The following is a 14363-nucleotide window of genomic DNA, read 5'->3' as shown; positions in this document are numbered from 1 at the left end:
TGGCTCAGTGGGTTAAGAACCTAACTAGTATCCACGAGGATACATGGCCTGGCTCAGTGGGTTAAGAACATAATTAGTATCCATGAGGATACATGGCCTCGCTCAGTGGGTTAAAGGATCTGCTATTTCTGCAAGTTGAGGTATAGGTTGCAGATGAAGTTTGGATCCCGCGTGGCTGTGACCGTGGCTATGGAGTAGGCCGGCAGCTGCATCTCTGATTGGACCCCTACCCTGGGAACTTCCATATGCCCTGGGTGCCGCCCTAACAAGACCAAAAAAGAAAAAAGTTGAAATGATGAAATTTGGATATATTGAATTAAAATATATATTAATAAAATTAATTCTATTTCTTTTGACTCAGAAAGGCTATCAGATCATCTAAAATCATCCATGCGGCTCACATTACATCTCTTGCATAGCGCTGGATTAGAATGAAGTCAGGCCAGGAAAACAGCCTTACAGTTTTCACATCGGCCACGAGGTGGCAACCTTATCCTGCAACTGAGGTTTTCAGACAGGCAGCTCGGAGGGATGGTTGGCAGAGGTGAAGGCAGGTCTTGCTAGTAAGTGAAAAGGTAACTGGCAGCTTTGTGCTTGCTACTCTTTTATTTTTGTCTTTTTAGGGCCGCACCCGCGGCATGTGGAGGTTCCCAGGCTAGGGGTCCAACCGGGGCTGTAGCCACTGGCCTCCGCCATAGCCACAGCAACGCGGGATCCGAGACACGTGTGCGACCTACACCACAGCTCAGGGCAATGCCGGATCCTTAACCCACTGAGAGCGGGGATCGAACCCGCGTCTTCATGGATGCTAGTCGTGTTCGTTAACAACTGAGCCACGACGGGAACTCCTTGCTACTCTATTTTTATACCGATCACATCCCACATTGATTTGCATGTAAATGGTTTTAATGTAGATACAAAAATATGTACTTTGCTCTCCAAGTTTGAGTGGTCCTCCCACCCCAAACCCACAGGGGTCCTTAAAATATCAGGCTTTAAATAATTTACATCATGCCCACTGGTCTGCCCAACGCTTCTCTCTTATTTTTTTCTTCCTTTCCCTTTTTTTTTTGGCTTTTTTTCCATGTCCTTAGTAATTAAATTGTATGTGTATTTCAACATACTAAGACCCACCATCAGAACATATAAAATCCCCACCAGGAAGAGGGCGATTTTAGGATGGATACTGAAAGGGAAACGCAGAAAGGAGGCCATCCCTTCCCAGATGCCCAGTTAGTATGACTACCAGCTGCCTCCTGCGAGCTCTAGAGGAAACTCAGGAGGGACACACTGGGAGCTCCTGGTGGTGCAATGGGACTGGCACCATCTTGGGAGTGCTGGGACGCGGGTTCGATCCCCAGCCTGGCACAGTGGGTTAAGGGCCTGGTGTCGCCACAGCTTCAGCTTAGGCTGAGACTGTGGCTCAGATTTGTATGATACAGGGCAGCCAAAAGTGAAAAAAATTAAAGAAAAAAAAAAGAGGGGAACACTGGAGATACGGAACCTGGGAGAGGATGAAGTAAACTGAGGTGACAGGTGTGTGCCCTAACTGATGGCAGAGGCTATAGGCCTGGCTGTGGGAGGATAAAATGGGAAAGAATGTAATTCTCTGTGCTTCTGCCCCATAGCCAGTGCTTTGCGGTGATGGATGCCTGCCCAGGCCTATTTACAGCAGCGAGTACAGGTGTATCCTCGGGATAAAGGTCCATGCACAAATGTGGGGGTGAAGAGCCAAGGGGGACAGAAAGGCCATCTCCACAGCCCTCCCCTGTCTGCTCAAGGCCCATCTCCAGGGACTGCACAGGCTGGCAAGACTCCTACCTTCCAGAGAGCTCCACAGATCAAACTGGCTCCAGGAATTAGGACCTGGGTTCTACCCCAGGATAAGATACAAAGACTCAGCTTCCTGAGAAAGGGGGTTTACTGGGGTACCTGCAGCTGGAAAGGAGCAGGAACACCTCCCCTTGATGGGTGATGGGGACCACTGCGTCCCACGTCCCCCAGGCCACACAGGGAGACACGTGCAGAGGGTGATTCTGTACAGATGCTTTTATTAAGGCTGCTGGGGCTTGGGCTGGCAGGAGCCACAGGCTCAGTTGTTGGCCAGGATCTGCTGCACCCAGGGGATGAGCGCGGTGACACGGGCGTACACAGCTGGTGTGGTGGTGGAGCAGGTGCTGCTGCCCCAGGACACAATGCCCACCAGGGTCCAGGCTCCATTCTTCTGGCAGACCAGGGGGCCACCAGAGTCGCCCTGCAGGAGGAGAAAGGACTTGTGTCCCAGCCTGAACAGAGGGCTCCAGGGCCCTAGTGTGTCCTGACCTGGCAGAGTCCAGGGTGCAAGGACAAGGGGGTGCCCAGTGGCCGTCCATGAGACACCTCGATCTGCTTTAATGGAAGTCCCCTGGGAGTTCCTGTCATGCTCAGCAGAAACTAATTCTGCTACCATCCATGAGGATATGGGTTTGATCCCTGGCCTCACTCAGTGGGTTAAGGATCAAGCATTGCCATGAGCTGTGGTGTAAGCCGGCAGCTGCAACTCTGATTCAACCCCTAGCCTAGGAACTTGCAAATACCACGAGTGTAGCCCCCCTACAAAAAAAAAAAAAAAGGCAAGAAAAAAAATATGGCAGCCCCAGCCCCGCCACCCCCTCCTGGGGACCTGGGGCAGGGGCTCATCCTCTCAGCCTGATGCTGTCTGTAGAATGGGCCGAAGACATCCAGCTCATGGGCTCCGCGGGACATTACATACCCTGGGAGGCCCCACGCCAGCCTGGCCAGAGCCAGCCCTCCCCAGGGGCATCTGTTAGTGCTGGTCCAGGCCTCCACTGGAGGGGTGAGGGCAGGGGCTGAGGTTCCTCAGATGGTGCCCAGAGAGCAGCAGGCCTCCTGGCCTGAAGGGAGGAGGGGGGATGCCGACTCAATGACCCTACCATGCAGGAGGAGACGCCGCTGGCGCCAGCACAGATCATCACGTCCGTGACCTTGCTGCCCCAGTAGGACTTGCAGACGGTGCTGGACACGATGGGCAGGGCGGCCTGCTGCAGCTTGTCGGGGGTCTTGAGGGCTGGAGGGAAAGAGGACGTGGGCTCAGGGCCCCTCGTGCCAGCGGCCGCCCGAGCCCCGCCCTCCCCCTGCGTGGTCCTCGTCCCGCTCCATCCCCAGAGCTCCGCACCTTCCCTGACACCTTCAAAGCGCCCGGGGCGGGGTCCCCTCCGGCTCCACCCCAGGCAGGGTGCCCGTGCTTCCAGCCCAGCCAGGCAGTCCAGCCCTGCCTCCCAGCCCGCTGTGCCCCACCGTGTGAGGGCGGAGGGGCCGTGCCTTCCTGCCCAGCGAAGGGGATTGGAGGGCCTTCTGCCTGGGGACACTGGAGCCTCCTGCTGCCCTTTCCTGGCAGCTCCTGTCCTGCGGGAGGTCCCGCGGGGGCGGGGGTGGAAGAACATCGGGCGGAGCCGGGATGGGGGGGGCGGGAGGGGAGATCTGCAGGCTCAGGCCTGGCCCTGACCTGGACCTTGGACTCGGGCCGGCCGCACCCTCCCCTCCTCAGTCTAGAGGGACGTGGGCCGTCCACCTCCCTGCAGGTGAGAGAGGGCGATAAGGGCTGGTACTCGGGTGTGTCTTCAGAAACCGTCTGCGCACGGTTTATTCAATCTCATTTTAAGTCATGTTTGGTGGGGTTTTAACTAAGAGGATTTTAAATTAAGAAATGGAAAGATTGATGGCTGTATAGAAATTAGACCAAAGCTTTTTTTTTTTTTTTCTTTGCCTTTTCTAGGGCCGCTCCGGCGCCATATGGAGGTTCCCAGGCCAGGGGTCTAATGGGAGCTGTAGCCACCGGCCTAAGCCAGGGCCACAGCAACGGAGGATCGAGCGGCGTCTGCGACCTACACCACAGCTCACGGCAATGCTGGATCCTTAACCCACTGACCAAGGCTAGGGATCGAACCCGCAACCTCATAGTTCCTAGTCAGATTCGTTAACCACTGCGCCACGACGGGAATTCCAGACCAAGACACTTTAAAAAGAGCCGTAGGCGTGTCCTCCCCCTTCTCCCTCCCTCCCTCCCCCCGCCAAGACTCCTGCGCTCGGGCATTCCCAGCTCACCGGTGTACTTGGTCTTGCCCCAGCCGGTGGTGGCGCACAGCGTCCCGGCCGGGAAGTCGTCGGAGGCGCTGGGCAGGCACACGGCGGACACGGTCCGGGAGAAGCGCGCTGGCGTGGCCAGCTTCAGCAGGGTGATGTCGTTGCGCACGGTGAGCAGGCTGAAATTGGGGTTCTTGAAAACCTACGGGTGGCGCCCAGAAGGACGAGGTGAGATCCTGGGGTACATCCGTGGAGACAAATTCCTTCCTGGCAGCCCACCCAGAGGACACGGGCTCGAGGCGCCTGGAGTGAGAATGCTAAAGCCGGGCCGTGTCACTGGGCTCCGGTCTCTCAAGGGAGGGGAGGCTCGTCTCCCCTCCGTCCCGGCCCCCAGCCCCGCGGCCGACCCCCCGCCAGGCCGAGCGGGCTGGGCGTGCGAACCTTGGCAATCTTCAGGACCTGGATGTCCTCCGCGTCTGAGGCCTGGTCATACTCCCCAGCCACCACCACGTCGGAGGTTCTGGGGGAATCACGGGGCGGGGGGGGGGTTAAGGACCGAGCCTGGGCCCTGCTCCCCTCCCCCACCCCAGAGTGGAGCCCAAGCAGAACCCGGCGCCCCGCCCTCACGTGACCCCGCAGTGGGCGGCGGTGACGACCCAGTCCTCGCTGATGAGGGACCCCCCGCAGAAGTGGAAGCCGGTGCCGTCCTGGAGGAAGATGGGGGAGGGTCAGCGCCGGCCGGACACCAGCAACACTGACCCGGCAGAGCCCCCGGCCGGGCGATGCCCCCCCCCCCGCCCCCCGCCCCCGCTCACCTGCAGGGACACCTGCCAGGGCCAGGAGCCGGGGACAGCGTTCTCCCCATTGACGATCCTGGACAGGCCGCTCAGCACCGGCGGGATGGCGGGGACCCCGCAGCCTGAGGGCGGGCGTCGGGGAGATGGAGGAGGGCTGAGGCCCTGAGCCCGTCTGCAGAAATCCTGGGTTCTGCACGCGCCCCATCCCCACCCCCACGCAGCTTGGAGCCCGCGGCCACACTCCCCCTGCCTCCAAAAATCTCCTGGCACCGCCCTCCCGTGGCCCCCGGCATAACCCCCCCCCCAAAGCCTCTTGACTTCAGCCGTCCTCCCAGGGATTCAGAGGGAAGGGGCTGACCTCACCCCCACCGGGGCCACCTGCTGAAGGAGCAGAAAGCAGGCTGAGAAACCAGACGGTCCTGCCTGGAATCCTGGGCCCAGCCTGCCTTGCTGTGAGGTCTCAGATTCAGTCACTGACTCCCTGATGCTCACAGAGGAGCAAACACTCTAATCTCACAAGTCAAACCTCACCCATTAGGCTGGTGGGCCCGGAGGGTATGGAATTAAAATTCGATAAACTCAGGAGTTCCCCTTGTGGCTCAGCAGATTAAGAACCCGAGTAGTATCCACGAGGGTGCAAGTTGAATCCCTAGCGTCGCTCAGTGGGTTAAGGATCCAGTGTTGCCGTGAGCTGCAGCATAGTTGCAGATGTGGCTTGGATCCCACGTGGCTGTGGCTGTGGTTGTGGTGTAGACCGGCAGCTGCAGCTCCAATTCAACCCCTGGCCTGGGAACTTCCTTATACCATGGGTGCAGTCCTAAAAAAATACAAAAAATTTAAAAATAAAATAAATAAAATCTGGGCGTTCCTGTCATGGCTCTGGTAACAAACCAACTAGTATCCATGAGGATGCAGGTTCAATCCCTGGCCTTGATTAGTGGATTAAGGATCCGGTGTTGCTGTGCACTGTGCTGTAGAAAGAAGACCCCACTTGGATCCCACGCTGGTGTGGCTGTGGTGTAGGCTGGCAGCTACAGCTCCAATTTGACCCCTAGCCTGGGAACATCCATATGCCATGCGTGCAGGCCTTAAAAAAAAACAAAAAAAAACAACAAAAAAAAACAACTGTGGGTGGAAAAAGGCAGAAGGCAGGTCATAAACCTGATGTAGCGAATAGTACCGTTCCTGTCAGTTTTTACCAATGTTACACCGTGTTTATGGATTTATGAATATGTAGGACATTTGTGAAAAACCGCCCAGAAGTGATACACAGCGCAATCAGCATAGGAATCACCCTTGGAGGAGCGGAGTGGAGTCTTCGGCTGAATCTGTCTGAGTTTTTGCTTTTGTTTTTGTTTTTTGCTTTGCAGGACCACACCCTCGGCATATGGAGGTTCCCAGGCTAGGGGTCGAATCGGAGCTACAGCTGCCGGCCTACACCACAGCCACAGCAACTCGGGATCTGAGCCGTGTCTGTGACCTATACCACAGCTCACGGCAATGCCGGATCCTTAACCCACTGATGGAGGCCAGGGATTGAACCTGTGTCCTCATGGATGCTAGTCAGATTCGTTTCCACTGAGCCATGCTGGGAACACCTGTTTCAGGGTTTAAAAAGAAATACCTGAAGCATATCGGGGAAAAAGATAACATTTGCTAAAGCCCACTGGAAGTACATGGGTGTACAGGATTTTCAGTATTTTGTACTATTTCTTTTTCTCCTTCCCGTCTTCTTCTTTTTGCCTTTTAGGGCCACACCCATGGCATGTGGAAGTTCCCAGGCCTGCAGTAGAATCGGAGCTGTAGCTGCCAGATCCGAGCCACATCTGCGACCTATAGCACAGCTCACAGCAACACCGGATCCTTAACCCAGTAAGCAGTGCCAGGGATAGAACCCGAGTCCTCATGGATGCTAGTCAGGTTCGTTCATGCTGAACCCCATTGGGAACTCCTATTTCTCTTGTTAATAGAAAATAAAATGTTTAGCAGGTGCCCAGCACAGGAAGTAAAAACCTCAGGTGGAAAAGCCATGGGAAGTTCCTTGCGACCACACCCACTCTGCCCACAGCTCCCGACTCGAGCCACTACTGGGACCTCAGACAGGCCTTTTCCATCCTCCTGGTGCTGAGTGTCAGGGCTCAGAAAGTTCCAGAAGGACCCTCTCCTCCCTGCAGGCTCGCCTGGCTGTCAGAGTGTGAGGCCCAAGGTGCAAGGAAGAGGGCTCCGATCACCCTGCTGGCCAGGCCCTGGGCTCCCTCCCAACAGAGCCCTCACCCCCAATGGGGCCTGATGGCGGGGGCCCTCCGGAGCTCAGGGACCTCCTCCTCAGCCCCTCCTTCCCAGGCCCAGCTGGCCCCCCAGCTCTGACACTCACTGAAGGCGGTGCCCACGAGGGCGAAGCAGGAGAGGATCCAGAGAAAGGCCATGCTGGGTGGTCAGAGAGATGCTGGACACAGGCCCAGGGCTCCTTTTATATCCCCTGCACCCCCAGGCCCCGCCCAGCACCCCCCCCCCACCCCGCCCAGCCAGAGAGGCCTGAGAGCTGCCCTCCTGTTCTCCAGGGACCTTGGGCGATAAGGGAGGGGACCAAGCCCCGCTCAAAGCCTGAGCTGGCTCTCAGCCTGCAACATCCCAGCCCCTGGGAAAAGGGCAGCTGCCCTGGCCCAGTGTCACCCAGGACCTGCAGCAACACCTGGCATCCCCAGGGCGCAGTGGGCCAGGCCAGAAAGACAGAAAAGAAAAGACAAGACAGAAAAGAAAAAAGAAAGGAACAGAACAGATGTGGGTGAGACGCCAGGCGATGTGTTGGCCACAAGTAGGGGTCAGATGACTCCACACCATGGGCACAAGTTCCTCCTCGCCCCTGGGCCATGGGCTGATCTGGGCCCTGGGAAACCCACAGTTGCAGAGCACATGACACCCCTGTGCTGGCAGGGCTGAGACCCTGGGGAGAGACCCCAACAAACAAGAAAAGCATGCCGTAGGTCCTGGAAACCAGGAGAGGGTCTGGGAAGCACTGCTGCTGTGGGCGGACCAGCCTGGGCCTCACTCATGAGCCGGTTTGAGAAGGAAAATGTGCTGGATGAACTGAGTCTTGGTCCAAGGCTGTCGGGGCTCTGCCACCAAGGCCACGGTCATCCAGGGAGAAGCTGATCAGAGCACGCAGGGCAGGGTCGCTGGTCTTCATTTGGACGTGATCAGCTTTGACGTTTTGTCCCCGAGGTGTAAATTTCATTTTGCTTTAGAGCTGTAGGTTCTATGCAGGGCAGGTGTTCAAAACATATAACCACAGTCGAGCTCTGACCAGCGGGGACAGGGCCTGTGACAGGGACAGGGTCCCAGAGGCCCTGAGCCCTGTCCTTAGGGAAGGGTGGAGGCAGCCCCACTGGGGGTGGACAGACAGGGTGGGGCCAGTGGCTGTTTGGTAACTGGGTCTGAAGCTTTTTGATATTTTAACAGGCTGGTGGTCCCCAGGAGTGTCACGGCTGGGTGTCCGCGTGGCTCTGAGCACAAGGGATCCACAGTGAATTCCAGGCATGGGTAATGGTTTTTCTTTCATTCACTGAAGCAGGTAGCTTGAAAGAGGCCTTTTTATTTTATTTTATTTTATTTATTTATTTATTTGCTTTTTAGGGCTACACTCACGGCATATGGAGGTTCCTAGGCTAGGGGTCCTGCAGAGCTACAGCTGCCGGCCTACACCACAGCCACAGCCACGCAGGATCGGAGCCACGTCTGCCACCTACACCACAGTTCACAGCAATGCCAGATCGAGGCCAGGGATCGAACCTGCCACCTCACAGTTCCTAGTCGGGGTTCGTTTCCTCTGTGCCATGACGGGAACTCCGAAAGAGGCCTTTTTACATATTAGACATAGGTTTTTATCTCTATGCACACCTGTGCATATGGGAAAAAACATAAGCAAGGTAAATGTTTTTAAAAACTCAGTCACACTTAGAATCTGATTCCTCTAAGGCCCCTTTGTCTGAAAGTCATTTCTGCTCATGTTTTTTCCACCCACACTGTCCTCTTTGCCACCAATGGCATCGGTGAAGCAGCAGCATTTCTTTCTTTCTTCCTTTTTTTTTTTTTTTTTTTTTTTTTTTTGTCTTTTTGCCATTTCTAGGGCCACTCCCGCAGCATATGGAGCTTCCCAGGCTAGGGGTCGAATCGGAGCTGTAGCCGCCGGCCTACACCAGAGACACAGCAACACAGGATCCAAATCGCGTCTGCGATCTACACCACAGCTCATGGCAATGCTGGATCCTTAACCCACTGAGCAAGGGCAGGGATCGAACCCATAACCTCGTGGTTCCCAGTCGGATTCGTTAACCACTGAGCCATGACGGGAACTCCAAGCAGCATTTCTTAAAAGAGAATAGCATGGTGGTATCTGGGATGTTCTTCCAAATCTCCAGTGTCTATTCCGTATGGCCCTGACCTTACAAGAAGGGGTCTCCAGATGCTCAGACAGTGATCAGACTCCTTCCTTCTTCATGTGTCCCCATGTGGTTTGTGGTTTGAAACATAGAGAGGCAGGGCCTGCCCAGCAATGCCATTAGGAATAATGACCAGGTTTGTATGGGTGCCACTGCCAGTGATTCTAAGCGGCCATCAAGTGTAAGACAATTCTGATTTTCAGAGACACTGAAATGTGAAAATACTCTGTCTTAGGAGTTCCATTTGTGGCTCAGTGGTTAACAAACCTGACTAAGCATCCATGAGGATGCTGGTTTGATCCCTGGCCTCGCTCAGTGGGTTAAAGATCCGGCATTGTCGTGAGCTGTGGTGTAGGTCGCAGATGTGGCTCGGGTCTCGAGTTGCTTTGGCTCCTGGCATAGACCTGTGGCTGCAGCTCCGATTGGACCCCTAGCCTGGGAACCTCCATCTGCCATGGTGCAGCCCTAAAAACAAAACAAAAAAAATCTGCCTTATAAATGATCACATATTTGATTAGGCACATGTCAGGGGACCAAAGGAGTGAGGGAGCAGGTACCATTCTCTCCAGCCCCCAGCATCAGGCTCCCTGGCTGTTTGGGGGTTGCCCACCTTGTAGGTTCTGAGCTTGGTGTGGAGCTTGTACCTGGTTTTCCAGTTCACCATCCTGACAACACTGTGAGGCTGTTATGAAATTCACTCTCATCAATGAATTTGGCAAAATTGAAGGGTACAAAATTAATACACAGAAATCAATTGCATTTCTATATACTAACGGTGAAAGATTAGAAAGAGAAATCAGAGAAGACAGCCCATTAACCAGTGCATCAAAAAGAATAAAATACCTAGGAATAAACCTACCTAAAGGGACAAAAGACCAGTACTCTGAAAACTATAAGATGCCAATGAAAGAAATCAAAGGTGACACAAACATATGGAAAGATAAACCATGCTCTTGGACTGGAAGAATCAATATTGTCAAAATGACTGTACTCCCCAAGGCAATCTACAGATACAATGCAATCCCTATCAAATTACCAAGGACATTCTTCACAGAACTAAAACAGAATATTTTAAAATTTGTATGGAAATACAAAAGACCCTGAATAGCCAAAGCAATATTGAAAAAGAAAAATGGAAATGGAGGAATCAGGCTCCCTGACTTCAGACAATACTACAAAGCTACACTTATCAAAACAATACGGTACTGGCACACAAAAAAGAAATGTAGATCAATGGAACAGGATAGAAAGCCCAGAAATAAACCTAAGCACCTATGGTCAATGGATCTATGACAAAGGAGGCAAGAACATACAGTGGAAGAAAAATAGTCTCTTCAGTACGTGGTGCTGCTGGGAAACTGGACAGCTACATGTAAAAGAATGAAACTAGAACACTCCTAACGCCATACACAAAAATAAATTCAAAATGGATTAAAGACCTAAATATAAGACCACATACTATAAAACTCTTAGAGGAAAACATAGGCCAAACACTCTTTTTGACATAAATCACAGCAACATTTGTTTGATCCACCTCCTAGAAAGTCAATAAAAACAAAAATAGGGAGTTTCCGCTGTGGCTCATTGGTAATGAACGCAACTTATATCTCATTGGTCAGAGCTGTGTCTCAAGGCCACTCCTAGCTGCAAGGGAGTCAGAAAAGAATTTTTTTTTTTTTTTGTCTTTTGTCCTTTTAGGGCTGCACCCACAGCATACGGAGGTTCCCAGGCTAGAGGTCTAATTGGAGCTGTTGCTGCTGGCCTACACCACAGCCACAGCAATGCCAGATCTGAGCCATGTCTGAAACCTACACCACAGCTCACGGCAATGCCAGATCCTTAACCCACTGAGTGAGACCAGGGATCAAACCCATAACCTCATGGTTCCTAGTCGGATTTGTTTCTGCTGCATCACTATGGGATAGGGAAGAGAAACAGCCAGCTGCAGTGATAGGAAATGGGCATGTAAGCAAACAGCACTGAGGACACCTGCTGAGGGACAAGGAGCTTCCCACCCCATGCCCTAGGCTCATTGCCAGCCAAAGATGACAGGGGTTGCCCTCCATGAGTGGAGATTTGGTTTCAGACTCTTGGCAGAATAAAGGATCAAAATAAACATTTCCTTTTCTAATAGAAGAATGAAGATCACTGCAGCACTATTTGCAATAGCCAAGACATGGAAACAACCTCGATGTCCACCGACAGAGGAGTGGATCAAGAAGATGTGGTACATATACACAAAGGAATATTACTCAGCCATTAAAAAGAACGAAATACTGGCATTTTTAGCAACATGGAGGAACCTAGAAATTATCATGCTAAGTGAAGTCAGCCATACAATGATACACCAACATCAAATGCTTTCACTGACATGTGGAATCTGAAAAAAGGACAGACAACTTTTTTGTAGAACAGATGCTGACTCACAGACATTGAAAAACTTATGGTCTCGGAGGAGACAGTTTGGGGGGTGGGGGGATGTGCCTGGGCTGTGGGATGGAAATCCTGTGAAATTGGATTGTTATGATCATTATACAACTACAGATGTGATAAATTCATTTGAGTAATAAAAAAAAGAAAAAGAAAAAGAAAGCAAGCTACATTTTTTTGTCTGCCTGTGTTTAGGGTTGACAATCACTTCATCATTACAAGGGGCAAAAAGGGAGTCGAGTGGGGGAAAGGTAACAGCCCAAACGCTGCTGAAGACGAATGGGTATATAAAGGGTGGTATAATTTTTTTTTAACCTTTATTTTTTGTCTTTTTAGGGCCGCACCCATAGCATATATAGGTTCCTGGGCTAGGGGTCCGATTGGAGCTGTAGCCGCCAGCCTACACCACAGCCACAGCAACACTAGATCTGAGACACGTCTGCGTCCTACACCACAGCTCATGGCAACACCAGATCCTTAACCCACTGAGTGAGGCCAGGGATCGAACCCGTGCCCTCATGGATGCTAGCCACGAAAGGAACTCCAAGGGTGGTATAATTATGAAGTGAAACAGCGCCCAGCAATAAAAAGGAACACACTTACTTATATGCGCAAGAACACAACTGAATTGCAAAACCCTTTGGTGGCGTGAAAGAATCCAGACACAAAGACAGTTATGGTTCCACTGGCATAAATTTCTAGAACAGGTGAAACCAACGGTGAAAGAAATAAGGACAGTAGCTGCAGCTGCTGCAGAGGAGGTGGAGTTGGAGAGAGGCACGAAAAAATTCTCTGGAGTGATTTTATTTTACATTTTGTTGTGGCGTTTGACACTATGATATATACGAGTCAAAATTCATCTTTTTGTACACTTTTCAGCATGTGTAAATTATACTTCAATATATCGTGGTTTGGAATTTGACCCCTCTCGGGGCATCAATTCGAAAGGAGTAGCTCCGGTTTTTTTGTTTGTTTGTTTTTTGTCTTTTGTCTTTATAGGGCCGCACCCTCGGCATGTGGAGGTTCCCAGGCTAGGGGTCTAATCGCAGCTGTAGCCACCGGCCTACACCACAGCCACACGTCTATGACCTACACCACAGCTCACGGCAACGCTGGATCCTTAACCCATTGAGCGAGGCCAGGGATCGAACCCGCGACCCTTTGGTTCCTAGTCGGATTCATTTCCTCTGCGCCACGACAGGAACTCCCAGGAATAACTTCTTCAATGAAGCAGACTGACTTCTGAGCTCTGGCCTGAGGAAGATGTCACAGTCTTAAGAGTTGCGAGTCCCGAAGGGACGCATGCGCAATGCCCTGAAACACGCCACAACACCTGGATGCCGGGCAGGACCCGGTATCCAGGCACAACCCCCACCTGAGGCCAGATCCCAGGAGCTGACTGGGTAAAGATCGGGTCAGGGCCTCTTGCTCCCAACAAAGCTCTTCTCCCAAACCCAGGCTGCCTGGGAGAGAGCCGTCCACCCATGCACACGTGAATAGGGCCTTGTCATGCGAGATTTGGGGGGGGGGCGCTCAGGGCATGTGGAAGTTCCCAGCATCAGGGATGGAACACACCCCACAGCAGCGACCCAAGTTGATGCACTGACAACGCTGGATCCCTTAACCCGCGGCACCACAGGGGAACTCCCTGCCTGACTGTCTTTGAGTTAACAACTGTTCCTGGGCTGGCTTCAGCACTGGCCATTAAACATACTAAACGTCACATACCTGCAACGAGGTAACAGGTGGAGTTAAAGTTTTCTGACGTAGCAGACAAGCTGCAAACAAGACCGTACCTTCTCCCTGGGAGGTTTGCGTGAGCAGACATGGCTGGGCTCCAGGAATCTAGAGATGAGGCAGGGTTCCAAACCCGAGGGAGGGAGAGAAAAATATTAGCGAAAAAGCGAACCCAGGAAAAAGCTCTAAACTCGATTGACTAAACAACTTCTGGGTCCATCGACTCATCCAGCCATAGCCCAGGCTGAACTGCTGCCTGCGAGTAGGCGCTCAAAGCCAGGGCCGCGCCGGGAGGGCGGTGGGTGTTCGGGGCTCTGAGTGCTGGAAAATGCGCGGCACGTAAAACTCCGCTCTTAAGGGTCCTTCATCTGGGTCGGGGTCGGCGCAGTGCGCAGTCTCGGGTCTGTCCCCAGGCGGAAGGGCGGGGCGAGCGGAGGAGCACGGGCCCCGCCCCAAACAGCTTTGGCCCCGCCCCAGACAGCTTTGGCCCCGCCCCAGCAGGAGTCGGGCAGCTGTGGGGCCGTCCTCCCCGCCCCCACTTGCAGCTGCTCGTGTTCCCAGGTTTCCACTGCCCTTGTGCTAGGGGCACGTGGCCCGGGCCAGCTGTCGGCTCCCAAGGCCACGGCCACCAGTGGGCTCGGGCCACTGCGTTCCTTCCCTCACAGGCTCCGCCCCTCCCCCCTTCAAGCCTGGGGGCTGCCACCTCCCTGGTGGGAAGCTGCTCCGGACAGCCCTGCGTCTTCACCAGGCCCTTCCTCCATCGGCCCCTTGGCCTCCGCTCTGTCTTGTACCCTCTCGGGTCTTGGTGCCAACCTGGCTCGCTCCACCAGGCCTTTGCTCTCTCTGTTCCCTCTGCCTGGACCCTGGCTCCACCCGG

General features: G+C 53.5%; 1 protein-coding gene across 2 annotated transcripts; it reads right to left on the bottom strand.

Moving 5' to 3' along the window:
- Nucleotides 1-2031: 2031 nt before the first annotated feature.
- Nucleotides 2032-13877, bottom strand: CTRB2 (chymotrypsinogen B2). Of its 2 annotated transcripts, none has more exons than XM_084959583.1 (7): nucleotides 13478-13877; nucleotides 4899-5002; nucleotides 4711-4790; nucleotides 4525-4603; nucleotides 4105-4285; nucleotides 2934-3067; nucleotides 2032-2254 (listed from the first exon to the last, which is right to left on the bottom strand). In XM_084959583.1, the coding sequence occupies exons 1-7, from the start codon at nucleotides 13575-13577 to the stop codon at nucleotides 2093-2095; spliced, it is 840 nt and encodes a 279-aa protein (XP_084815709.1). In that variant the 5' UTR covers nucleotides 13578-13877; the 3' UTR covers nucleotides 2032-2092. The 2 variants fall into 2 exon arrangements, with proteins under 2 accessions (XP_084815709.1, XP_003355797.1); XM_003355749.5 differs by lacking the exon at nucleotides 13478-13877 and adding an exon at nucleotides 7255-7325.
- Nucleotides 13878-14363: the final 486 nt, after the last annotated feature.

The sequence above is a fragment of the Sus scrofa genome, chromosome 6, assembly GCF_054392235.1.
Source record: "Sus scrofa isolate SSC_HxYL_T2T_F1_AM1 chromosome 6, Sscrofa_HxYL_maternal_Yorkshire_Landrace_v2.0, whole genome shotgun sequence".
Lineage (NCBI taxonomy): Eukaryota > Metazoa > Chordata > Mammalia > Artiodactyla > Suidae > Sus > Sus scrofa.
This window is presented reverse-complemented; position numbering and strand designations above follow the sequence as displayed.

Coding starts and splice junctions, on each gene's coding strand:
- CTRB2 (XM_084959583.1), bottom strand. CDS start 13,577: ATGTCTGCTCACGCAAACCTCCCAGGGAGAAGGTACGGTCTTGTTTGC. Junction 4,791..4,898: donor CCTGGCAGGTGTCCCTGCAG/GTGAGCGGGGGC, acceptor ATCTTCCTCCAG/GACGGCACCGGCTTCCACTT. Junction 3,068..4,104: donor GGGCAAGACCAAGTACACCG/GTGAGCTGGGAA, acceptor CTTTCCCTCCAG/CCCTCAAGACCCCCGACAAG.